At 45.2% G+C, this 27,955-nt stretch overlaps 1 protein-coding gene across 1 annotated transcript in view; it reads right to left on the bottom strand.

Moving 5' to 3' along the window:
• LOC129840297 (fidgetin-like) overlaps positions 1-3,745 on the bottom strand; it is a 39,769-nt gene extending 36,024 nt beyond the window's left edge. The window contains exons 1-2 of the mRNA XM_055908096.1: positions 3,522-3,745; positions 2,644-2,674 (exon numbers count right to left, since the gene is read on the bottom strand). Coding sequence (XP_055764071.1) covers positions 2,644-2,674; positions 3,522-3,635 — 145 coding nt within the window. The 5' untranslated portion in view covers positions 3,636-3,745. The remainder of the gene's footprint in view (positions 1-2,643; positions 2,675-3,521) is intronic.
• Between the last annotated feature and the right edge of the window lie 24,210 nt (positions 3,746-27,955).

Raw genomic sequence — 27,955 nt, 5'->3', positions numbered from 1 at the left:
CCACAGGGAATAGTCCAGCTAGCCTTAACGCCAAACCGCTCTCTGTATTCATTCTGAGTCAGAGGGAAAATCACTAGCTAGATAAACAAAGTAATCGCGAGGAGACTGTTATATGTTAGTGTCTCTGTTTGTGAAGACCGTTTTCTTTAACCCTCTCTAATATCTCTACTATCCCCTTCATTATCTCTTTGAGCAACTATTACGGCGCTTCTGACAAAGACATAAAATGAGACATTATGTACATAATGAGGGGAATCATTGGTGCTGTCAGTTTCAGTTTCTAATATAGTAGGGATGTGTAGTGGATAGTGATATTTAGTGTTTAGATCTTTAGTACAAGATTATAATACTATGTGAAAGTGAATGCACACACACACACACACACACACACACGCACACACACACACATACATCCAACACACCTACACATACACACACTCCACCCCCCGTCCCCCGTCCCACACACACAACTCTCATTACATCAGTAACAGCCAGTATAAATGACACGGGGTATAAGTCACTCTCTGTGCCTGTAGCCTCCACAACTTCCTTCTCTCTATCAATTTATCAGGAGAACCACCGGGTAGAAACACACCATTAAGAGACTGCTCAGTGCATACCAGCTATCCATCACTACACTAAATGACGTAGAACGTCAACTTCCTTATTTAGGAAATAACCAAATTAAATCCAGTAAATATCAGTACAGATAGTTGTCCTGATTTTTAAAAAAAAGGAATAAATCGTGTTTAATGTTGACACGGGCTTTTGCCTTGACTTATGTGACATGAGATCACTCATCTGTAGGGGCCCAAACTGAGATATTTGGATTTGCAAACAGGCTCCATGATGTGTGTAATAGAATCGGAAACAGAATACAGATGTGCTGTATAAATCAAGCAAAATACATTTGAGAACGAATCAAGCAACAGCATTATAGCAAGGGGACATTTTTACAATGAAACGGAATATCTCGATCTGAAACAGTCTTCATCTTTATTCCAGAGAAGTTCTTGGCTGTATTAGCCTGCACTATAACAAGCTGCATTATGTGGGCTAATCTAATGAAAACAAATCTATTCTATCATCAGGCAAATATATAGTGGATTTACATGAAATTAATGAATTAGTAAAGTAAGGGGGTGGAAAAGGATAATCAATCGACATATGTGACTGACTACAGGTGCGTTTCAGAGAGAGAGAGAGAGAGAGAGAGAGAGAGAGAGGCTAATATTAACATTCATCTCTATACTAAGGTATAAAACACTAAGTGAAAACTTAGTGACAAATTAACATGACAAATTAACAAAATGTTGATGTTGAAGAAAGTAGGCTAAGTCCTGTTTGTTATTTCTCGGAACACACAGAGAAATACAAATTAGACTTGGTGCATAATATTCTGTCTGGCCTACCTTGTGATGAATGTTTCACTACATTATCTAATGAACAGACACTATTTTTTGTGACTTCAAAAAAGTTAATTCTTGTTCATTTTGAATTGCACACCTCACATTATAGTTTGTATGATGCATACGGATCAGCGCCACAAAGCCAGTCCAGAAATGGGATAGGCCTAAATCTTCTATGCTCACATATTCAGGATGAAGTCGAATTATTGTCATGCTCATTCGGGATATTTTGGTTTTGATGCAAAATATCTCAATAGTCTTTTATCAATTTGAAATATGTGTCTAATAGCCTAACTAGGCTATATATTTCAGTGATCAATGTTGATAAAGGCCTAATGGTGACAAAGATGACCTCTTAATGTGTTATTAATAGCTGCTTAAAACTGCTGTTTGTCATTTCTGATGAGGTTAATAATCAATTACTATCTATAATTCTTATTTGTAGGGTAGGTTTCTGGTATAAGAAACATTCTATTCAAACAAATGACTGATATATTGTGATTATATTACAGATTGTTTGCCACACCTGAGACTAACAAAAGCTAACCTTACAGTCTATTCTCCTAATCATTTGATTATACTAATTTACTAGTAGTATATCCATAATAACAACGTTTGAAGATTAGTATAACACGTGTACCGGTATATTCGTCATAATTTAAGCAGACTAATATATTCGGAATATAGCCTACATAACAAGTGAACCTGGGACACATTACTGTTAGTCTACTATTGCCCAAGCTCAGCGCGTGAAAGGGGTTGTGGGTGCAGCAATTCCTGAAAACATATCGGCATCATAATGGTGTGCCTTCAAAACCAGCACAGACAGACGTCAAGGGTCCGTTTGCATTCACGGCGACCATCTGATGCGAGGAATATTCCATTAGGTATACTATAGTAATCATTTGTTTTCCGAGAGTGGCAACAATTCGGCCTAGATAGAGTCTGATGCAAAATGATTTTGATATTTTAATCGTTTTAACTTGGACACAAGCCTGAGGATGATAGGCCTAATAGCATGGACAAATCAACATGTAGGCCTACATTGCTAAACTCTCACAAAACAATGTACACGCATGCAACACATCTCAGTATACATCAGTAACATTTCCTGACATTATTTTAAAGAAACTGACACAAAACGCATGCTTGAACACAAGCACGGTCAAAACAACCACCATTTAAAAATAACAACAACAGTTCATCAAATGAAAGATTGGAAAAAATAACCTACCATAGACGCTGCTGCTACTGATCATTTCTCGCTGCGAATAACGGGGAAGAAGAGGGGAGAGCATTGGAATTGGAATTTGGACGAGGAGGAATTCCAAAGGTTGTTTTACATAAGAAGCACTACTCTCCTTCTAGTCAGGGCTTCTCAATACTCATTCTAACCTACATGCATACTATTACAGGGAAAGTGTACCCTGGCAGCAAAACGCTGTTGGATAGCGCTGTAGAGGGGGGGGGGGGGGGGGGGGGGGCAAATCATATGATGGTGCACCCACTTGGTTCACACCAGATCATTTGCCCATTGATTACTGTTATTATGTTATCGAGAAATTACATGTGGTGATATCGCTCTCGCCTAATAAAAATACACTAGCTCTAGCATAGGCTACTCTCGTGCTTTAACAATAGATGGCGTGTCACAAGGACTGTGATATTGCATCCGCTCATACGAACGATAAGATGCATAGGGATACTTGTTGTAATCACCGTATGCATGTATAAAAGTTGGATACTTTGAAACAATTCAAATATCGGCCCAGCATCCCCCCCCACATGCACTGTCATTCGAACCGAGCAATAGCCCTTGGATCGCCTAAATAAGAACACAACATACCCATGCGGTTTTAAGTGACACTAATCCAAAACGCAAATGCGCTACTTTACAATCCTAAAACGAACAAACTCGTTGATAAATGATTTGCAAAACCACTAAAACTTGTTTTTAACTGTGAATGCTTAAATCCCGTATGATTCATTGCGTCTCGGAGGGTGGTGGTGTCTTTACGGATAAAGCGCTTGGGTGCCCTGCTAAGGCAAGACTCGCCTAATATCGGCTACTTTAATTGCGGACATCTCGAATCTAGTTCTGGAAAGGCTTACCTGTATGTGCGACAGGTCGACCTCTGGGGTTAGAGCAACATCGATCCACGGTAGAGTTTGCTGATGAATGACTGTGCGGTGGGTTAAGCGAGGCTGCCTGCGATTTAAAACCATTCCAAGTTAGCGCAGGCAACACTGACCACAGCCACTGCCATGTTGGAATTTCAAACCCTAAAACAGCTGCTTCGGAGACTGACCAGTATGCCTCGCATTGCGCATGTGTCTAGCTGCAAAGACCAGAAATTCAAAGTCCCGCGTAAAGGGGGTAATTATGCAAGGTTATTATCTTGTTATACCGACAGACATCGAGGCAGCATTGTATTGGGAAATAAGCAGAAGCTCGTGATTGTGTTCAAGTAAAAGCTACAGTAGACTATTGTAGGCTATGAGATTGGATCTGTCTAAGCAGATACTTTTAATCTATGGATTATTTATAATAGCGTGCTGATAAAAAAAAGATAAATTGCAAATAAGAAATCAATAACCATTGTCCCATATTTAGAGAACAATCTGGGAATGTAGCCTATCGTGTGAATGTGTGCTTGCTGTGTGACACACGCGCGCACACACAGACACGCACTCATTCCACTAGCCCTAGTGCTGTATCTCCCAATGATAATTATAGCACCAATGTAGAATTATCTATCTGAGTCCTAATTAGAGCTGAACTGTCCCAGTTAACACACTATCAGAGCATCAGTAGGGAGATCACATTTAAACAAGACATCAAAGATGGAACAACTGTCAGATGAAGTTCAGTGTGTCAAATAAAGGCTCAATTGAAACATCCCAATTATCATGGCAGATATCTTTTATTTATTTACACAATCGAAGTCCTGGTAATAAGAGCCAGGAATTGATTTGTATACAGTTGAAATAAAGGGAATAAGTACATTTTAAAAAATAGTGAGACGTCTGCGATGGTCTTCAGTGCTCACAAAAGAACAGTTGACGACACTGAGTGCACACTTTTGCTCGCCCCCGCACACACACCTAGACACACAAAGAGGTTCAATTGGGAATTATTTTTTAAAGTGCTATAAAACTGTCCCCAAAAGGGGTTGCTATTTCGATGACCATTTTGAACAGAGAATCACTTCAATTCCCACTGTATGCTCCCATCTGTTCCACTCTGTTCCCCTTCAATTTAACCCCTGATCACACATGGCCTGGCTGGCTGACTGACTGGCTAGGGCTGGCTCTATACTGTAGGGTTTCACTGGCCTTTTACGGGACCTCTGGTTTGGACATCATCAGTTCAGCATGGAGCTATTCCAAATCCCAGTGCTCCAGTTTCCATCACACCTCCCTATACAGGTTCCAATGTAGGTCTACCACCTTGTGGTCCACAGGTATACCTCCAGACAGTGAGACAGACCAACAGACAGACAGATAGATAGACAGATAGACAAGCAGACAGACAGACCAACAGATAGACCAACAGACCGTCAGACAAGCAGATATACAGACATTTTCCACGCTAAAAAATAAGAGGTGCAATTTACACTGTACAAAGTGAGTGTAAATTGAGTGTACAAAACATTAGGAACACCTACTCTTTCCATGCCATAGACTGGCCAGGTGAATTCAATTGAAAGCTATGATCCCTTATTAATGTCACCTGTTAAATCAACTTCATTCAGTGTAGCTGAAGGGAAGGATACAGGTTAGAAAAAGATCTTGAGACAATTGAGACATGGATTGTGCATGTGTGCCATTCAGAGGTTGAATGGGCAAAACAAAATATTTAAGTGCCTTTGAATGGGGTACGGTAGTAGGTGCCAGATATACTGGTTTGAGTGTGTCAAGAACTGCAGTGCTGCTGGGTTTTTCACGCTCAACAGTTTTACGTCAAGTTGGACATCCAACCAACTTGACACAACTGTGGGAAGCATTGGAGTCAACATGGACTGCTTTCGACACCTTGTAGAGTCCATGCCCCGACAAATTGAGTCTGTTCTGAGGGCAAAAGGCGAGGTGAAACTCAATATTAGGAAGATGTTCTTAATGTTTTGTACACTCACCGTATTTGCATATTTTGTTCACATGCTGAGTAAATCTCACTATTTTGTTGCAAAAAAGTGCTTGACACATTGAGAGAATGTCCCCCTCCCCATTATGTTGAAACCTGGACTCTAAACTGGACTGAGGCCGATAGGAGGCCACAGCTGAATGTGAGTCACACTACTAGGAGTGGTATTGCTGTGGTGATAGAAAGTGATGCAACAGAGACAGAGGGTTGAATCATTCAGAGGGTTTGGGGGCTGAGAATGGAGGGGGTTTGGCTCGCCTTGTGTGTGCCAGCCACCGTGATGGTGTACCTACGTGGCTGTGAGGTCCACACAGCTGCCGACTGGCTTGGAGGTCATTCTGAGATACAGCCACGCTGTGATTCTTGATGCTGCTGTGGGTGTGTAAACACACACTCACACACACACAAATACACACACATACAAACACACATGCATACACACAAATATACACAAACACATGCATACACATACAGTGCACACACACATACATGAAAATACGCACGCAAGGACACACACACCTTGTGTCCGGCATTTTGTCCTTGTGACAGCAAGCAGGACACATGGAATTATTAGACTTCTTTGACGTCTCCTTTTCTTTCTGTATAATATCCACACTTCACATACACTCCGAATTTCTTCAGAATTTTGTTGGTTTCTCTCTACTTGCGTAATATCTTTGTCCCTTTCCGTTTGATCCACTACACTATTCTTTTTTTGTAGGAAATGGTGGAGTACCTAGAGTATTTCAGACTTGATGTAGAAAGTACTGTGTAGGCTCCACACATAAATTACCCTCCTGTGGTAGGCAGAATATTTGCATCTAATTTGCAAATTGCAGTGAAGACAGCAATTCAAGGGATACTGAATATTCAACGGTAGCATGAAATATTTGACACTAATCTGTAAAATACCACCTAGTGTACGAATCTCCCAAAGTCATCTATCATTCGGATTTAGTTTTCAAATTAACCACAAGTCCAATTTGAAAGAGAATTTGCAAGAAAGCTCAGTCCGCCACCACCAACATGATTCCCTAAGAGTAATGGATAGGCTAGATAAACTGTGTGTGTGTGTGTGTGTGTGTGTGTGTGTGTGTGTGTGTGTGTGTGTGTGTGTGTGTGTGTGTGTGTGTGTGTGTGTGTGTGTGTGTGTGTGTGTGTGTGTGTGTGTGTGTGTGTGTGTGTGTGTGTGTGTGTGTGTGTGTGTGTGTGTGTGTGTACTGTATGTGTAAGCATGGCCTTGTTGAATTTGAGCAGGCCTAGCCGTGATTTTACTGCTACATTCATCTAAATGGATTTGAAGTCATTAACCATTTCAGAGGTAATGATGTGGTGCTACCACTAATGAGCTTTAGCTCTTAATTGAATAGGAGGGGGTGTACAGTGATGCTAAACCCACAGTAGACGTTCAACTCCACCCTCCTCGTTTCCATCGTACCACACACACACTGTAGACACACACATGCATGTGACATTTGGTGATGCACACACACATACACACCCTCGACGTTGACAACGTTTTTCCTTCCTTACACTCACAGGGGTTAGAGAAGGGGTTCCTAGTCACGTGACTGTCTGGATTACAGCCTCTCCGCCCGAGGACTTTGATGTCACCCTTCATCACTTCAAGACCACAAGCTGTACTTTTGTTTTACATCAATTACAGGAGAAATCTCTGTTTTTTTCCCAGTCATCCTGAAAATGAAAAGAAAAACATTGTCTGGTGTCATATTATGATTGAATTATGTATTATCTAGTAGGCTACTGAAGTGCTGGATCCAAAAACATCTTAAAAAGCTTAATTTGAGATGCATCTCAAAACAGGCAGCTTTGTATAAAGGCAAAGTAGTTTTATCAACTGTCACACAGATCAAACATTTAAATTGAGAGAATGTGTTTTACATACATTAAGAATACAAATCTATTTTCTTTCCTTGATGTCTATAATCCTCAAATCACAGATATAATTGTACTCCTCATTTATAAATCATTATGCAAACATTTACCTGCAATATTTATTAACAGATAAAGATGTCAAGTACAATTTGAATGAAGCTGAAATCTAACATCAAAATCTCACCTTTCTAAATTCCCTACAATACAATTCGTTCCCTTGGTAATAGTACCTATGTGAAATAAGATCGTGTTGGTGTCTCTTATCAAGTACAGTTACACTGCATGGAAAGCCCCAGTGAATAGAGAACACTGATATAAAAATAACACTCTCAAAAAGCAATGAAAGCCTAAGGGAGAAAAATGAGAGTATTTACAATGAAACCCAGTCACTGTTCCATGTGCCTAGCGTTCAGAGAATCAGGAAGGAAATAGACTGAGTAGGCAGGCTGAAAGGCCTGTGTGTCTCTGCTGGTGTGTGGTCTGCTGTCCTTTATGGACTGAGACTAAGACCCTGATGGGTCGGAGCTTAGATTGAACGGAGCCTATTGACAATAAGCAACTCAATCTGGCAATAAAGGCAATGTGATTTACTGTAAACGCCACTGGGCCCACTGAGTCACGGCTGTAGAGGCGCAAACACATAGGGACACACACGCGCGTGCTGGCTCACACACAAGCGCACGCACACACACACACACACACACACACACACACACACACACACACACACACACACACACACACACACACACACACACACACACACACACACACACACACACACACACACACACACACACACACACATTCAGGCACACACACATACACACTCTCTCTCTCCCGCCTGGTTGGTTTGCCTCTGTCTGCTACGTGAGTCGCCCCACACACTCGCTATGTGCAGCCAGTCATGCGGCTCAGCAGCAGTGACTTTGACAAATAACTAGGAAGTCCCACTGTTGGCTTAAAACTCCAAGTTGTTCAGTTGCATTTCTGCATTTGTCCTGCCTTAATGGCTGTGGAAGTGGCTTTCGAGGTAATCTGTCATTGATTGATTAGGTGCTGGCCAAATCCCCTCACCGAGTGCATTGGTAGGCTGGCCGCCCGCTGCTGCTGCTGCTGTGTGAATGTGCAAGGGAATGGCTGTATTAGGGGAGTGTGTGTGTATGTGTGTGTGTGTGCGTGCGTGTGCGTGTGTGTTAACGCTGCCTGCTACACAAACACACACTTACATCCACTCAGGTGGACAGGCTCATGAGAGGACTCCCACTGCAGCGGGCAAGGACACCATACATGCTGTTGTTTGTTATTGCTGCTCAATAGAAACATGCTTTAGGCCTGCGAAACCAGCCAGACAAAACATGTCCTTTCCATAAACATGCAGACATGTTGTGTCAGTCAGATTTCAGGTGGTAGCTAATAAGTGTCATTGTATCAACTGCTGTTGATTAGATTATTTATAATACAGCACATCGCATCAATACAGCACAGTGGATCACTCAGAGCATAGTGGAAAGATGATCACATTGAGAAGTGTTTGTCAATTAGATTGCAGTCTAATCCATACATGATAAGGTCAGACTTGTTAAGCATGCATAGGGTAGTCAATACAGTGCATTCGGAAAGTATCCAGACCGCTTCCCTTTTTCCACATTTTGTTACCTTCCAGCCTTATTCTAAAATGGATTCAATTACTTTTTTCCTCATCAATCTACACACAGCAACAACAAAAAACATTTTGCACATTTAAAAAAAAAAAAAAAAATGAACAGAAATATCTTATTTAAGTAAGCTCCAGAGTTACTCTATGGAGATGGGAGAACCTTCCAGAAGGACAACCATCTCTGCGGCACTCCACCAATCAGGCCTTTAAGGTAGAGGGGCCAGACGGAAGCCACTCCTCGATAAAAGGCACATGACAGCCTGCTTTTTGTTTGCCAAATGCCATCTAAAGGACTCTCAGACCATGAGAAACAAGACTCTCTGGTATGATGAAACCAAGATTGAACTCTTTGGCCTGAATGCCAAACCTGGTACCATCCCTACGGTGAAGCATGGTGGTGGCAGCATCATGCTGTTGTGATGTTTTTCAACTCCCCAAATAGAGGTGTGCCAAGCTTGTAGCGTCGTACTCAAGAAGACTGTAATCGCTAACAAAGGTGCTTCAACAAAGTAAAGGGTAAAGGGTCTGAATACTTATGTAAATGTAATATTTCTGTAAATAAAAATATAAATTTGCAAAAATTTCTAAAAACCTGTTTTTGCTTTGTCATTATGGGGTATTGTGTGTAGAATGATGAGGGAATAAAAAAAAATCTATTTTAGAATAAGGTTGTAACGTAACAAAATGTGGAAAAAGTCAGGAGGTCTGAATACTTTCCGAATGCACTGTACATTGTAGACCTTTAAATAGTCTAATGTTTTCCATGTGGTATGCTTTAATGATTAAATTACATTAATTCATATTATATTTGATTTAACACTATGCAATAATTTAAATGTATTCGAATTAAATCAACATAAAATCACCTGTCCATTTCACATTCTCCTTCATTCTATATCACAACTAAAACTAAAGAACATCCTCTTAACAGTTCTCAATCAAAGAATAACATGTTAGTCTCAAAAAAGCCAGAGACGTCTGGGCCATGAACAATTTTACATTAATTTTAATGGAGACACTTAAATGGTAATTATTCCAACTCGGCTCAAATGTGGAACTAACAAATGGAATTCAATCAGGGCTGGCACATAATGACCGTCATTAGGCCACCAAAAATTATAATGACATCCTATCTGCATTTCAACCTGACGACTCTTTTACGTTGGGATATCGAAGCCAACTCACATCGCCATGGTGATAAGCCGTATTTTTTTTTAACGCCGCTCATGACTGGTAACCACCTCATTGTTTGTGGCGTAGTCTTCCGCTGAATGAACGACTGGCTTCATCTAATTAACTACTTGAAAGGTCTATTCTTGAGTTCGCCCTTAATTGAGAGTGGGAGAGTGCTGGCGTCATTGACCGCCATGGCTCTCTGACTCCTATCTAGGCCTTTTCACATGATGCAGTTCTGCTCTGGCCTGGCCTTTTCACATGATGCAGTTCTGCTCTGGCCTGGCCTTTTCACATGATGCAGTCCTGCTGCATTTAGCAGACGTGGTGCAGTCCTTTGAAACAGTAGGCATCTTGTATATTCTCTGCCTGGTAATGGGTCAAAATCTCAAGGGATAAAACAATGTGTGAGTGAACAATTGTCTTGATAGTATCACACTCAAATCTTTCAATTAGGGGCAAATCCTGACTTGCCCCAAATGTATGTGTAATTTCAACCCTTTTTTAGGTAACGTTCTAGTACATTATAGGATTGTGCATCTTGGTCCTTAGAGATAGAGTATTTCAGTGATGGGTTATTACAGGTTCACTGCAGGTCTACCTCATACAGTATGGGAATGTGTACCTCCTGTTGTTACAGTGAGGGGGTTACAGGTCACAGAGAGCACAGTATTATATTTACTTTGCTTGGTGCAGCACAGACAGCAACACTCCACAACATCTCATGGTCACCAATGTGTCTACACAATTAGCAAGGGGCTGTGTATGTTCAGCGTGTGTGTGTGTGTGTGTGTGTATATATATGTATGTATGTGTATATATATACACTGCTCAAAAAAATAAAGGGAACACTAAAATAACACATCCTAGATCTGAATGAATGAAATATTCTTATTAAATACTTTTTTCTTTACATAGTTGAATGTGCTGACAACAAAATCACACAAAAATGATCAATGGAAATCAAATTTATCAACCCATGGAGGTCTGGATTTGGAGTCACACTCAAATTAAAGTGTAAAACCACAATACAGGCTGATCCAACTTTGATGTAATGTCCTTAAAACAAGTCAAAATGAGGCTCAGTAGTGTGTGTGGCCTCCACGTGCCTGTATGACCTCCCTACAACGCCTGGGCATGCTCCTGATGAGGTGGCGGATGGTTAACTGAGGGATCTCCTGCCAGACCTGGACTAAAGCATCCGCCAACTCCTGGACAGTCTGTGGTGCAACGTGGCGTTGGTGGATGGAGCGAGACATGATGTCCCAGATGTGCTCAATTGGATTCAGGTCTGGGAAACGGGCGGGCCAGTCCATAACATCAATGCCTTCCTCTTGCAGGAACTGCTGACACACTCCAGCCACATGAGGTCTAGCATTGTCTTGCATTAGGAGGAACCCAGGGCCAACCGCACCAGCATATGGTCTCACAAGGGGTCTGAGGATCTCATCTCGGTACCTAATGGCAGTCAGGCTACCTCTGGCGAGCACATGGAGGGCTGTGCGGCCCCCCAAAGAAATGCCACCCCACACCATGACTGACCCACCGCCAAACCGGTCATGCTGGAGGATGTTGCAGGCAGCAGAACATTCTCCATGGCGTCTCCAGTTTCTGTCACGTCTGTCACATGTGCTCATGTGCTCAGTGTGAACCTGCTTTCATCTGTGAAGAGCACAGGGTGCCGGTGGCAAATTTGCCAATCTTGGTGTTCTCTGGCAAATGCCAAACGTCCTGCACAGTGCCTGGCTGTAAGCACAACCCCCACCTGTGGACGTCGGGCCCTCATACCACCCTCATGGAGTCTGTTTCTGACTGTTTGAGCAGACACATGCACATTTGTGGCCTGCTGGAGGTCATTTTGCAGGGCTCTGGCAGTGCTCCTCCTTGCACAAAGGCGGAGGTAGCGGTCCTGCTGCTGGGTTGTTGCCCTCCTACGGCCTCCTCCACGTCTCCTGATGTACTGGCCTGTCTCCTGGTAGCGCCTCCATGCTCTGGACACTACGCTGACAGACACAGCAAACCTTCTTGCCACAGCTCGCATTGATGTGCCATCCTGGATGAGCTGCACTACCTGAGCCACTTGTGTGGGTTGTAGACTCCATCTCATGCTACCACTAGAGTGAAAGCACCGCCAGCATTCAAAAGTGACCAAAACATCAGCCAGGAAGCATAGGAACTGAGAAGTGGTCTGTGGTCACCACCTCCAGAACCACTCCTTTATTGGGGGTGTCTTGCTAATTGCCTATAATTTCCACCTGTAGTCTATTCCATTTGCACAACAGCATGTGAAATGTAATGTCAATCAGTGTTGCTTCCTAAGTGGACAGTTTGATTTCACAGAAGTGTAATTGACTTGGAGTTACATTGTGTTGTTTAAGTGTTCCCTTTATTTTTTTGAGCAGTGTATATATATATATATAGCTGGGTGTGCTAGACCATGTCACTGAGGTTTACTCTCTTGATTCAATAGCGCTCCACTTGGATGGACTCTATCAGATAGCTGAGGCCCAATGAAGGCTGCTGTTCAACGGGGCTTAAAGTACAACACTGCTGCAGGTCCGCAGCGGGAAGGTACCTGGTCTTCAGATAGTGTTAATGTTGTAAATGACTATTGTAGCTGGAAACAGCTGATTTTTAATGGAATATCTACATAGGTGTACAGAGGCCCATAATCAGCAACCATCACTCCTGTGTTCCAATGGCACGTTGTGTTAACATATCCAAGTTTATCATTTTAAAAGGCTAATTGATCATTAGAAAACCCATTTGTGATTATGTTAGCACAGCTGAAAACTGTTGTTCTGATTAAAGAAGCAATAAAACTGTCCTTCTTTAGACTAGTGGGGTAATTGCCAAGAAACTAAAGATCTGGTACAACGCTGTGTACTGTACTACTCCTGAGTAAGAGGACAAGTACATTAGAGTGTCTAGTTTGAGAAACAGACGCCTCACAAGTTGTCACGCCCTGACCATAGAGAGCCTTTTTATTCTCTATTTTGGTTAGGTCGGGGTGTGACTAGGGGGGGGGGGGGGGGGTCCTATCTAGGGGTTTTTATTTCTATGTTGGCCAGGTATGGTTCCCAATCAGAGGCAGCTGTTTATCATTGTCTCTGATTGGGGATCATATTTAGGCAGCCATTTCCCCACTGTGTTTTGTGGGATCTTGTTTTGTGTTAGTGCATGTAGCACCTCTTATGTTACGGTTCGTTGTTTGTTTCCTTTTGTTTTTGTAAGTTTCACACAAATAAATATGTGGAACTCAGAGCATGCTGCGTCTTGGTTCGTCTCTACACACTACCGTGAGAGAAGATCCCACCACAACAGGACCAAGCAGCGTGCCCAGGTAGAGAATGTATCCTGGGCTTGGGAGGAGATAAAGGAGGAGAAGACATCCTGGACTTGGGAGAAAATCATGTCAGGACACGAAAGCCTTCCGTGGAAGGAGACGCAAGGAGAGAAGGGAGGACAGCGACGACGCCGGGGTTCATGGCACACGGGGTGGTCGGCGGAGCCGAGGAGTGAGCCAGATCCAGTCTGGGAGAAGAGGGAGAAACTGGAGGAGAAGGAACGGAGAGAGTCAGAGACCCTCGGAGAGCTGATGGAGAAACTGGAGGAGAGAGAAATTAGAGAGTTGTTGGGTTGGTGTATGATGCACGACATTCACCCTAAGGAGCATGTCATCAGTTTACTGCCACCTGAGTCAGCTCTCCATACTCGTCCTGAGGAGCGTGCTAGCAGTCTGGTTAAAACTGTGCCGGGTCCACGCACCAGGTCTCCAGTGCGCCACCACAGCCCTGTACGTCCTGTGCCAGCTCTCCTCACTCGCCTTGAGGAGCGTGTCATTTGTCCAGTACCATGTGTGCCGGCTCTACGCACCAAGTCTCCAGTGCGCCTCCACAGCCCAGGACGTCCTGAGCCATCTCAGGCGCACTCGCCGTGCGAAGTGTGTCATCATTCCGGTACAATTTGTGCCGGCTCTACGCACCAGGTCTCCAGTGCGCCTCCACAGTCCGGTATATCCTGTGCCTGCTCCTCGCACTTGCCCTGAAGTGCGTGTCAACAGTCCGGTGCCACCTGTGCCGGCCCCACGCACCAGGTCTCCAGTGCGCCTCCACAGTCCGGGATATCCTGTGCCTGCTCCCCGCACTCGCCCTGAAGAGTGTGTCACCAGTCCGGTGCAACCTGTGCCGGCCCCACGCATCAGGCCTCCAGTGCGCCTCCCCAGTCCGGTACGTCCTGTGCCTGTTCCCCGCACTCGCCCTAAAGAGCGTGTCACCAGTCCGGTGCAACCTGTACCGGCCCCAAGCACCAGGTCTCCAGTGCGCCTCCACAGTCCGGTATATCCTGTGTCTGCTCCCCGCACTCGCCCTGAAGAGTGTGTCACCAGTCCGGTGCCACCTGTGCCGGCTCCACGTATCAGGCCTCCAGTGTGCCTCCCCAGTGCAGTACGTCCTGTGCCTGTTCCTCGCACGCGCCCTGAAGTGCATGTCACCAGTCCAGAGCTTCCGGCGACGGCCCCCAGTCCGGAGCTTCTGGCGATGGATCACAGTCCGGAGCTTCCGGCGACGGTCCACAGTCCGGAACCTCCTGCGCGGTCCACAGTCCGGAACCTCCTACGACGGTCCACAGTCCGGAACCTCCTATAACGGTCCACAGTACGGAACCTCCAGCGAGGGTCAACGGTCCGGAACTTTCAGGCAAGATGTCCAGTCCAGCTCTAGGGCCGGAGCCTTCTTCTGTGCTGGTGCCCAGTCCAGGCACGGCGTCCAGTCCCGCTCCATGGCTGGAGCCTTACTCTGTGCCGGTGCCCAGTCTAGGCATGGCGTACAGTCCCGCTCCATGGAAGAAGCCTTCCTCTGCCGATGTCCAGTCCAGGCACGGCGTCCAGTCCCGCTCCAGGGCCGGAGCCTTCCTCTGTGCCGGTGCCCAGTCCAGGCACGGCGTCCAGTCCCGCTCCAGGGCCGGAGCCTTCCTCTGTACCGGTGCCCAGTCCAGGCACGGCATCCAGTCCCGCTCCAGGTTCGGAGCCTTCCTCTGCACCAGTGCCCAGCCCAGGCACGGCGTCCAGTCCCGCTCTAGGGCCGGAGCCTTCCTCTGCGCCGGTGCCCAGTCCAGGCACGGCGGCCATTCCCGCTCCATGGCAGGAGCTTTCCTCTGCGCCGGTGCCCAGTCCAGGCACGGCGGCCATTCCCGCTCCATGGCAGGAGCTTTCCTCTGCGCCGGTGCCCAGTCCAGGCACGGCGGCCATTCCCGCTCCAGGGCCGGAGCCTTCCTCTGCGCCGGTGCCCAGCCCAGGCACGACGGCCATTCCCGCTCCATGGCAGGAGCCTTCCTCTGTGCCGGTGCCCAGTCCAGGCACGGCGTACAGTCCCGCTCCAGGGCCGGAGCCTTCCTCTGCGCCGATGTCCAGTCCAGGCACGGCATCCAGTCCCGCTCCAGGGCCGGAGCCTTCCTCTGCGCCGGTGCCCAGCCCAGGCATGGCGGCCATTCCCGCTCCATGGCAGGAGCCTTCCTCTGCGCCGATGTCCAGTCCAGGCACAGCGTCCAGTCCCGCTCCATGGCAGGAGCCTTCCTCTGCGCCGGTGCCTAGTCCAGGCACGGCGTGCAGTCCCGCTCCAAGGCCGGAGTCTTCCTCGGCGCCGATGCCCAGTCGGGGTGCGGCGTCCAACCCAGCTCCATGGCCGGGGCCCTCCTCTGCGCCGATGCCCAGTCCGTCCACGGCGTTCTACCCGTCTCCATGGCCGTACCCGTGGTCTGGGCAGGGGCAAAGACCATAGAGAGCCTTTTCATTCTCTATTTTGGCTAGGTCGGGGTGTGACTAGGGGGGTGTTCCTAGCTTGGTCTTTTTGTTTTTCTATGTTGGCCTGGTATGGTTCCCAATCAGAGGCAGCTGTTTATCGTTGTCTCTGATTGGGGATCATATTTAGGCAGCCATTTCCCCACTGTTTTTTGTGGGATCTTGTTTTGAGTTAGTGCATGTAGCACCTCTTATGTTACGGTTCGTTGTTTGTTTCTTTTTGTTTCACATAAATAAAGATGTGGAACTCAGAGCACGCTGCGCCTTGGTCCGTCTCTACACACAACCGTGACACAAGTCCTCAACTGGCAGCTTCATTCAATAGTACCCGCAAAACACCAGTCTCAACGTCAACAGTGAAGAGGCGACTCCGGGATGCTGGCCTCAAAAACAAGGACATTTCTAAGTGACCCCAAACTTTTGAACTGTAGTTTATATGTTCCTTGTATGAGTGGAGAGTGTTCCAGTTGATTCTATTTTCATTTGTTTCTGATTTTTTAATGACTTACAGTCTCATGATGATTATCATGCTGTCATAAAGCTGTCTGTAGAAAAGGACCCAGGCTAAGCCTTTCTTTCATGGTGCGATTGGATACCAGAGACTACATTCAAAAACCCAGCTGCATTTAATTTTCCAACCTCTCTGCAAAATGACTTCTGAATTGTATCTGTGCTCACTAAAAACATTCCTCTCAGAGCCTGAACATGAATGAAAGAACCTCGGAGAGATAACAAAGAGCTCACCAAAACAGTTGAAATGACCAAAAGATTCAGAAGGCATTTCTCCTAGAATACCTTGAAGATAATGGTATCTTGGCCTGGGTTACAGAGAGTAAAGAGATGCTATAGCTGGGCTGTTGGGCTGCACTGAGGCATTTCCAATTTCAGTTTGAACCCGTAGCATTGGCCCGCGTCATCTGACAAATGACTGCTAATGTGAGATCACAGGCCACTTATGGGAGATTATTGTGGGTTAAGGTGAGGCCGTCGGGAAATCCCCGCCCAGACAATGTTTTGGAGGATGTGCATGGCTTGAATGGGAGGTGCAGTACAGGTATAGAATGAGCTGATTTGTCTGCAAGGCAATCACTGAGGGGGACGTTTTCATCACGCAGAAGAGCGCAGATCTGTGAAAAGATACCGTAAAACTTCTGCAGCACAAACGAATTTGACAGACGATGTTGCCCTTCATGTGTTTTCTCGCCGCACTTTGTGAATGCAACAGTAACAGCGGCTAAAACCTTCAAACAATAATTTGTACCCCTAACAAGGGTGAAATCGTCTGTGATTGGTTGATTTGAGGAGACATGTGGTTTTGTGATAGGCTGGCCACAACACCCGTGAGCTTCCACTGTCGGTTCTTGAATCTAGTGGCTGATGCCAGTTTGAAACAGAGAACTTTGTCTGTTTGTCTTGACCCTCAGGACACTGTGTGTTCCTGTTCTAATGTCTTACAAGGACACACATCTTATCCGGCATGAGAGTGTGTGTAGCGCGATGCCTTCAGGAAGTATCAGGAAACCCATACTATAGAATTCCAGGGGCTATATGCTCATGCAGAATGCAGTGCTTTGCTACAGAGCAAGCTACACCAGGAGGCCAGGAGAAGCCTGCCTTAACTAGGATAGCTACGTTATAACAACTACATGTAAATGTGTGAGAATTTGACCTTTGCAATTGAAACAGATGTAAGTAAATGCCTCAGTGACATGGATAGGGAAGTTCAGAGTAAGACAGGCAGTCTCACCTCGCACCGGCTCAGTCCTCTCCCGTTTTCTCTCCCTCTTTCTACTGACTCCTTTAATGGAAGAAAATTAAAACGGCCCTCAACTCCACACAGCATCCAGTTGTAAATCTCTCTCCCTGCGGCTTACAGTTCAAATTAACGGCCCAATGTAAGTATTTGAATTTCATGAATTGCAATAATACTTACATCACAAGATTGTGAAGTCATGTCTCGAACGGCGATGATATGATACATTTAGAACCATGTGCAAAGTGGTCCCCAGATAGATCCTGATGCATTATAATAGAGTTTATTGGCCAACCCCTGAGTGCAGATATTCATGTTTCATACTTGAAGGCTTCGCTGCCTTCCACACTGGAGCGTTTAGGTGGGAGCATTAAGTAGTAAAGGAGATTAAAGGACTGTTGGCTTTTCTTAATAACTGGGGCATTCACTCATGGGGTGAGACATATTTTCAGTCTGATAGCAGTCTGCCGACTACGCCACAGCCTGGCTTAAACAATTGAATAAATATAAAGGCCTTAAAAGTGTAGTGATTTACCGTGAAAATGGCAAAAGTACAAGTTAAATACTTCTGATTCATTATGGCATATTGATGAGGTATTTCAAGCCATTTTTATTTGTATTTTGATAGGCAAAGTAAAGGTGTTTGCGTTTTTGCCTGTGGGTTACTTGGGTGCATATGTCTGGGTGCGTGTCTGTTAGTATGTGTGTGTTTGGGTGGGACGTGCATCCGTCCATGCATGTCTGTCTCTGTGTGTGTGTGTGTGCCACGCACGCCCGTGCCTGTGTGTGTGGCACAGAAGAGGACACAGTTGATGACTCTCATCTCCTTCCTTGCGACTGTGTGGAGTCAGTGAGCCGTGGCAGGGCTGCCATAACTACTAGTTGAGCACTGTCAGCCACATGACCCTCTCCTCTGTACCAGGAGATGTGCTTCCCTGACAGACAGGCCTTTCCAAACAACAGACGTGGGCATTGAATGTCTCACAGAAATGGCAGTGCTTCTTCACTGAGTACTCAACCTCCTGTCACATAGAGTGACTATAAAGTGAATAGATTGTATTTTAAAGAGCATCTTCACATGGTAAACAATGTTTCAGCTTTTAGCATAGCAACATTGTCCTTTATAGGCTGTAGACTACAAGCTCTGATCAATATGTCGGCTAAATCTATTGGCCGTTCTTTGACAAAAAAAACTTCTGCAACACTAGCTGTAGCATATATTTCCTAATGGCCAGATTGAGTCTATCTCTTAACCTTCATGTACCTGCCCTCTCCAGACCAATGCTCCATTCCCAATCAATGCCACCTCGGCTAGAGCTGAACAGCCCTTAATAACATACTGGTTCCATGTAGACAAACAGGTCAGTGTTGTTCTCCTGCTACCCAGCTTCCTGTCCTGTCCCTTCACTATCTGGGCCCAGCATCTCTGTTTGTGTCTGTTAATTGGGGAGTTAATTGATATGTACCTGAGTTCGATCCTGCCGTGTGTCAGGCTCCACCGCTAGCACCGGGGTCACGACCTGCATCCGGGTGCCGGTCCCCTGAGAGTAAGCCTGCAGCGTGGAGTCTACAGCGCCAGGCCAACTAACACCACAAACAATTAAAACAGCTACACTGTCTCTCTGAGTCTCTCTCTGGGTCTCTCTCTCTCCGGGCATAGAAGGAGTGTTCCATCCATCTACTGCTGTTCTGAAGGAGCCGGGTAAAGGTTTGTCCATCTGCTAGGCTGTTGGCTGGGCCCGATGGTCGTTCCCCTGGCCTATATAACGATGCTGGGGAAAGAGTGGGGCCGGAGAAATCGATACCAGCACAACAGCTGTGTAGCTGGAGGTGGAGGGGGGAAGGTGAGGGAGGTGAGGGATGTTTTGGGGTGTCCTTTTTTTAACCACCTGAGCCACTTACATCACGTGGAAGACAAGAACCCCATCCTGTATTTATGCCATTTGTTTAAACACACAATGATAACCAGTTACTGGTCAATGCATATTTATTATTCAAAACAGCAATAAAAGGCCTTGAGACTCATCTGAATAGGGCTGAATCATACAGAATGAATCACCAACGTCATCTTCTGAGAAAACAACATATATCATATCATACAGTAACAACAGAACAAATGTCTGACGCAATAACAACAGCACATTCCAAGCAGCGCTCTTACACAGAGAAGTGTATAGTATAGTGAATGTCGATGTAAATGTAGTTGAAATCCAACTCTCCGTCTGAGCCCTTTGCTCCTCAGTCCAGTTGCATGGCTCCCGTCTCCCCAGCCCTCCCTCACAACAAGCAGGGGGGAGAGGGAGCCATCCCTGGGTCTAAATATGCAGTGTCCGTGGCTAGGGAGACCTGCTGCCAAAGCCAGTGTGAATCCTAATGATCACAGAGCGGCCTGCGGGCCCCCTCTCTTCCTCTCCGCTCCAGGGGCCCGAGCTAAGCGAGGACGTTGGGGACTTCTCAGAAGACAGGGATTCTTATCGCCTGGAGGAGCCTGAAGGCACTGTCATCAAAACTCCAGACCCCACTCTCTACCCTTTTTCTCCCTCCTCCTATTCCTCTTCTTCTCCCTCCTCTTGCTGCTGTTCATTCACTTATCCTCATCCTCCTCTTCACCTGTATACTTTCCTCGTCCCCTCATCCTCCACCTCATTCCCCTCCTCCTTCCATCACTCTCTACTTCCTTCTACCCTCCTCTTCTCTCCACCATCCTCCTCCTCTTTTTCCTTTCATTCCCGTGCAGAATATGTGAAGCAGCATGCTGGTCTGTCATCAGTGTGGGGGGGGGAATCTGAGTGGACGTGACTACGTCCTTTAGGAACCTGCGTGACATGAACATGAGACCTGCCTCCTTCTCATGCATTCTGGAACACTGTGAGACTCCAATAATTTCCAATAGGCCAAGTTTGGAGAGTTTCATTCTGTATATGTTCCAGCTTTCAAGGCAGATGCACAGCTGATCCACAGGTTGTATAGAAATATCAGAGAATGTGTCAGGGTATATTGTAATGCATCTGAACGTTTTAATCTATATTTTACCTGTTATTTCACATCTCATTCCCCACCAATGTAGTTGTTGCATTAATATAAAGAGCGAGAGAGAAGCAGAGAGAGAGAGTGATGGGCAAAGAGAGAGCGAGAGAGCTAGAGACTCGTACTGTATGAGAGAGAGATAGAGAGAGAGAGCGAGAGAGAGAGAGAGAGAGAGAGAGAGAGAGAGAGAGAGAGAGAGAGAGAGAGAGAGAGAGAGAGAGAGAGATATGAGAGAGAGAGAGAGAGAGATATGAGAGAGAGAGAGAGAGAGAGAGAGAGAGAGAGAGAGAGAGAGAGAGAGAGAGATGAGAGAGAGAGAGAGCGAGAAATAATGAGAGAGAGAGAGAGAAAGAGAGAGAGAGAGAGAGAGAGAGAGAGAGAGAGAGAGAGAGAGATGGGAGAGAAGCAGAGAGAGAGAAAGAGAGAGCGAGAGAGAGAGAGGGGAGATGAATCATGGATAAGTAGAGACACTGCCTGAAAAGTGATACTAGCCTAAAGGCCTTTTCACTATCCATCACATTCAACAGTGGGTCTCACAGCTCCTCTACCATATGTGATGTGCCATTTAAACAATGTTGCCAACAAGTCTGTTATATTCTTAACAAAAATGAACTGCTCAGGACCTGAGTTAACAGCTATTACTAAATCGTGTATTTCATACTGTACAAGGATACATGCAGGATAGAAATATCTGTGTCGTTCCCTGAAATGAGTGCCTTTTGCGCCCTGTAATAGTTTAAGTAGAATTTTGCACAAATATTGAACTGTAAAAGCCTGTTATAATTAATTAAGTGCCCATTAATATAGACCGCATGGAGAATTCAATAATTCCATTTTTTTTATATGGATAAAGGCTTGCTAAAATGTCAAAATTCAACATTCTGACATTCAACAAGTCTCTCCGTGCACCCTCTATGACTTTTAGGAAGATCTTAACCCACGTGTCTCCAAGTTTTCACCATCATCGCAAAGTTCTAGTTTTTTTGTTGTTGCTTTGACAAAGTCATTTCTGACTTTTAACAATACATTTTTTTTTGTGAAGCATTCATTTCCCCCTCCCTGTTGCACACAACAAGTTTCCATTCCTCCTGTCACAAGGGGATTCATGGCTGACTTCTGATGAAATCGTCAACCCTGTTACAGTCAACACTGTTACTTCATTTGGTACTTAGTAGGCACCTACTGCAGTATTCTTTTAAATGTAACCTCTTGAGATGGGATGTTTTTTATTAGGTTGAACATGTGATCTTTACGACAGCATGTTTAAATGAGGTCAAATCCACCCGTTTTTTATACCAAGTTACACTTCTCAAAAGGGCACACACACACACACACACACACACACACACACACACACACACACACACACACACACACACACACACACACACACACACACACACACACACACACACACACACACACACACACACACACACACACACACACACACACACACACACACACACACACACACACACACACACACACACACACACACACACACACGCACACACACACACAGTACATATACATACAATAAATTAACGAATCAATAATATTCTTCCCACAAACCCCTCCCTAGTGACAACCCACTGCAACAACTGTTCATTAATTAATCCACTGACAAACAAACAGAGGCAACGTAGTTGAACACAAGTCATCCTAGAGGAAAAGTTACACTCTCCCGGGTTGAGGAGAAAATCTTCAAAAATTGAATTTAATTGGATCCCTTGCCTCTTGTTTGTCATGAGAAAAGATAGACAGAAATAAAATCAGCATCTCTTTGACCACTCTTCTTCCTGAAGAACCTGTCATGAGTCCCAAATGGCACCCTATTCCCTATATAGTGCACTACTTTTGACGAGAGCCCTATGGGCCCTAGTCAAAAGTGGTGCACTATATAGGGAATATGGTGATATTTGTAATGCACCCTGGTTTCCCAGAGAAAGGTGCCATTGTCTGGTGTCACTCTGAATAGACTGGCGGCAGGACATTAGTGAAGACTGATGCCACTCATTATGTACTTACACAGTTTACTCACTCACACAGTCTGGTTACTGGTTGGTTTGTTAGTTCAACCTGTTTTCAATATATCCAGGGAAAACCCCTAATAACATTAGCCTAGTCCTACAACCATTTTGTAATTTTGCAGTATTTTTTGCTCATCATGGTAACTTGTCCAAAACACAAAGTATACTCGACAGTACTGTACTCATCTGCTCAAAATTATGCATGCAAATATAAGCCTTAAAAATACACGTACTGTATATATGTTCCTTCCTCTTATTTGATTATGCACTTGCAATGACACTCCCCCTCAGCCCTCCAAAACCAAACCAAACCGACTTATAGGGTCACACCGTTGAAGCAAAATAGAAACTATGGAGGATGACTCTAACATGACGATATACCTTTGCTGGTAATACATTGTTTCTGAAGGAGGAAGTTGAAGAGCTGCTTTCACCAAAGACAAGGACCAGCCTCCATCCGTAAGAAGTGGAGCTTGTGAAAGCAGTGATTACCTTCCTCTATCTTCTCCCACTACTCCTCGAGAGGGAACGAAGCCAGGTCCTCCTCTGATAAGAGTACCACTCAATTACCCGTCTCCAAAATTACATAACTGTATCGTTTCAATGTCGGCCATGTTTTTACGGGCTCGATGTGGCTCGTAGTGGCCCATTTGGGGTCTGTATTGAGTGTGTGTGTAGGTTAGAGGGTGGGCTTGAGACTCCTCTTGTAGTGCGTGTTGATATTGAAATTCCTAATAGGAGGTAATTGAAAATGGGCACTTTTGGGCTGTCGACTAGTGTTCTCCTCCTGGATGAATGGCCATGGTGTAATCATGTGCTAGACTTCCTATCGTGACGAACCAGGGAACGGCTTCAGTCAGCCAAACAAGTGCTCTTATTCCGCGTCTAGATCTAAATGCACATTGGAAAAGAATAATATCACACCTATCTGAAAAATTGTATATGGAAAGAAAAAAGGGAAAACAATGACAGACAATGATAGCCTAACAAAGACTATTCTTGAGTATGACATCGCTATTTTTTTATTTTTTATTTTTTTTTCACCTTTATTTAACCAGGTAGGCTAGTTGAGAACAAGTTCTCATTTGCAACTGCGACCTGGCCAAGATAAAGCATAGCAGTGTGAACAGACAACAACACAGAGTTACACATGGAGTAAACAATAAACAAGTCAATAACATGGTAGGAAAAAGAGAATCTATATACAATGTGTGCAAAAGGCATGAGGTAGGCAATAAATCGAATAATTACAATTTAGCAAATTAACACTGGAGTGATAAATCATCAGATGATCATGTGCAAGAAGAGATACTGGTGTGCAAAAGAGCAGAAAAGTAAATAAATAAAATCAGTATGGGGGTGAGGTAGGTAAATTGGGTGGGTAGTTTACAGATGGACTATGTACAGCTGCAGCGATCGGTTAGCTGCTCGGACAGCAGATTTTTAAAGTTGTTGAGGGAGATAAAAGTCTCGAACTTCAGAGATTTTTGCAATTCGTTCCAGTCGCAGGCAGCAGAGAACTGGAAGGAAAGGCGTCCAAATGAGGTTTTGGCTTTAGGGATGATCAGTGAGATACACCTGCTGGAGCGCGTGCTACGGGTGGGTGTAGCCATCGTGACCAGTGAACTGAGATAAGGCGGCACTTTACCTAGCATAGCCTTGTAGATGACCTGGAGCCAGTGGGTCTGACGACGAACATGTAGCGAGGGCCAGCCGACTAGGGCATACAGGTAGCAGTGGTGGGTCGTATAAGGTGCTTTAGTAACAAAACGGATGGCACTGTGATAAACTGCATCCAGTTTGCTGAGTAGAGTATTGGAAGCTATTTTGTAGATGACATCGCCGAAGTCGAGGATCGGTAGGATAGTCAGTTTTACTAGGGTAAGTTTGGCGGCGTGAGTGAAGGAGGCTTTGTTCCGGAATAGAAAGCCGACTCTAGATTTGATTTTGGATTGGAGATGTTTGATATGAGTCTGGAAGGAGAGTTTGCAGTCTAGCCAGACACCTAGGTACTTATAGATGTCCACATATTCTAGGTCGGAACCGTCCAGGGTGGTGATGCTAGTCGGGCGTGCGGGTGCAGGCAGCGAACGGTTGAAAAGCATGCATTTGGTTTTACTAGCGTTTAAGAGCAGTTGGAGGCCACGGAAGGAGTGTTGTATGGCATTGAAGCTCGTTTGGAGGTTAGATAGCACAGTGTCCAGGGAAGGGCCGGAAGTATACAGAATGGTGTCGTCTGCGTAGAGGTGGATCAGGGAATCGCCCGCAGCAAGAGCAACATCATTGATGTATACAGAGAAAAGAGTCGGCCCGAGAATTGAACCCTGTGGTACCCCCATAGAGACTGCCAGAGGACCGGACAACATGCCCTCCGATTTGACACACTGAACTCTGTCTGCAAAGTAGTTGGTGAACCAGGCAAGGCAGTCATTAGAAAAACCGAGGCTATTGAGTCTGCCGATAAGAATATGGTGATTGACAGAGTCGAATGCCTTGGCCAGGTCGATGAAGACGGCTGCACAGTAATGTCTTTTATCGATGGCGGTTATGATATCATTTAGTACCTTGAGCGTGGCTGAGGTGCACCCTTGACCGGCTCGGAAACCGGATTGCACAGCGGAGAAGGTACGGTGGGATTCGAGATGGTCAGTGATCTGTTTATTGACTTGGCTTTCGAAGATCTTAGCTAGGCAGGGCAGGATGGATATAGGTCTGTAACAGTTTGGGTCCAGGGTGTCTCCCCCTTTGAAGAGGGGGATGACAGCGGCAGCTTTCCAATCCTTGGGGATCTCAGATGATACGAAGGAGAGGTTGAACAGGCTGGTAATAGGGGGTGCGACAATGGCGGAATTATTCAAATGCATTTTATATTTCTGTGTGTCCCCTATAGAGTGTTTGTGTTAGACTACTAATCATTACCATGTAGTCATCCAAATGGTTAAATTGGCCATGGTTTCACATAGCTGTTGGTGTCATTATGATTGGGCCTGACCAGGAAAAACTTTGGACCTTACAGCCCATAAACTAAGAATAATAGAGGATTGAACAGTGAGCAGTGCGACGTACTCCGGTCACTGAGCCACCGACTTAACCAATCAGTTAATTAACTTGACCAGTGCTCTTCCTCTGTCTCCGTTTCCCTCTGTAGTCGCTGCCTCTGAATCTCCCTATTCAACAGACTCGGGGGAAGAGAGGAATTAAGATGCAGCGAGATCTCACAAGTGCTGTAGCAGCTATAGCTAAACCTTTCTGCTTTCTTTTTTATCTTCTCCCCTCCGCAGCCTTCAGACAGCGCGTGGTTAGAGTGTGGGGCGATAATGGGTATTCAGCAAACCTAAGTTAGGTGGGCGAGAGGAGCTGCAACCTTGAGTTTCCCCCCAAAGTGAGACAAATGTCCAATTCTATCAGCGAAGAGTGAATAAAATAAGTGAATGAGTGGAGGAATGCCCTGGCTGATGTGGAGAGAGAAGAGCCTATTGTCGTGTTAGGAGAGCTACTCAGGAGAGAGGGATTGTGTTGACACACAATAGGAGTCCTCTCAGCTGCTTTTCATAACAGTGGTACAATGGTATGTCCGCACTATAAATCGCAGCAACTTGATAAGCCATTGAATAGATGTTTAGTCATTTGTAACCGCCACGTATAAGCTTGAAGGAAATGATGTACCAAAATATTTGTGGACATTTTCGCCAAAAAGTTGGTGAAAAATGTAGAACCATATTCCTGAGTAAAATGAAAGGGCACCAAAAAGACCAGTGAGAGATATTCATATGGTCAATAAGTTGGTAAACAGAAGGAGAAAGTGATGCTATTTTATCCTGTTGAATAAGGAGTGTAAACGCAGGCCTTGCGAAGGACTGAGAGCAAGAGATAGATTTCCAATGGGATTCATGCAGTTAACTGTAGGGTTGACTGCATGTCCATGTGTGTATGCCCTGTTTATTCCCACAGATCCCACAAGATCTGTAATAATCCTATACCGTAGGGTTTAAACTAAACTGCCCTGTTTATTCCTCAAACAAGATCCCACAAGATCTGTAATAATCCTATACCGTAGGGTTTAAACTAAACTGCCCTGTTTATTCCTCAAACAAGATCCCACAAGATCTGTAATAATCCTATACCGTAGGGTTTAAACTAAACTGCCCTGTTTATTCCTCAAACAAGATCCCACAAGATCTGTAATAATCCTATACCGTAGGGTTTAAACTAAACTGCCCTGTTTATTCCTCAAACAAGATCCCACAAGATCTGTAATAATCCGATAACAATATAATCGAAATCCCACTCTGTCCACATCTCTTAATCAGTCACAATATCTTGCTTCCACAAACATAAGCTCTAATACTACAGATAAAAGGGAGGATCATTGTCTGATAAACAGCTTTGACTGAGCAATGTGGAGGGAATGGACTTGGACCGCTGCCAGTTCATTGAGTGTCGCACAATGGGGTGTGGCGGAAGGAAGGGGCAGTTTGGTATTGGCGATTGGCAGACAACTGGGTGGGGTTATTCGGTGAGGAGGAGGGGCCCCATCTCTAAACCCCCCTCCCTTCCTACACACACACACACACACACACACACACACACACACACACACACACACACACACACACACACACACACACACACACACACACACACACACACACACACACACACACCCTTCCTACAGAAAAAGACCAATGAAAAAAAGGGGGCACACACATAGTCGAGAAATGGAAGTAAAACATAATAGAAACCCTTTCTGTGGGAGATGTCTTTGTCAGAGCCCTCAGTAGCCTGCCGCTAATCATTGACGGAATGATTAAGGAAGATGAGGAAGGCTTTTTCCGCGAGTGAAGGATCTGATTGTTGGTCTCCTCCTCTGCGGTGTCCGGAGTAGTGCGGTCGGCGGTGGAGATCGATACACTCAATCACAGCACAGAGAGGCTCTGTCAGTCACACTAAGCTAGACTATTATAATGGAGTGGGTGGACAGGGAAGAACTCCTCACTGTGTTAAGAGATCTAGAGATCTCGTTCCGCTCCTCACAGGGGGCACTAATGAACTCGGGCGGGAGA

The sequence above is a fragment of the Salvelinus fontinalis genome, chromosome 41 (genome assembly GCF_029448725.1).
Source record: "Salvelinus fontinalis isolate EN_2023a chromosome 41, ASM2944872v1, whole genome shotgun sequence".
NCBI classification, from domain to species: domain Eukaryota; kingdom Metazoa; phylum Chordata; class Actinopteri; order Salmoniformes; family Salmonidae; genus Salvelinus; species Salvelinus fontinalis.
The sequence above is the reverse complement of the archived record's forward strand: the minus strand, read 5'-3'. Positions and strand labels throughout refer to the sequence as shown.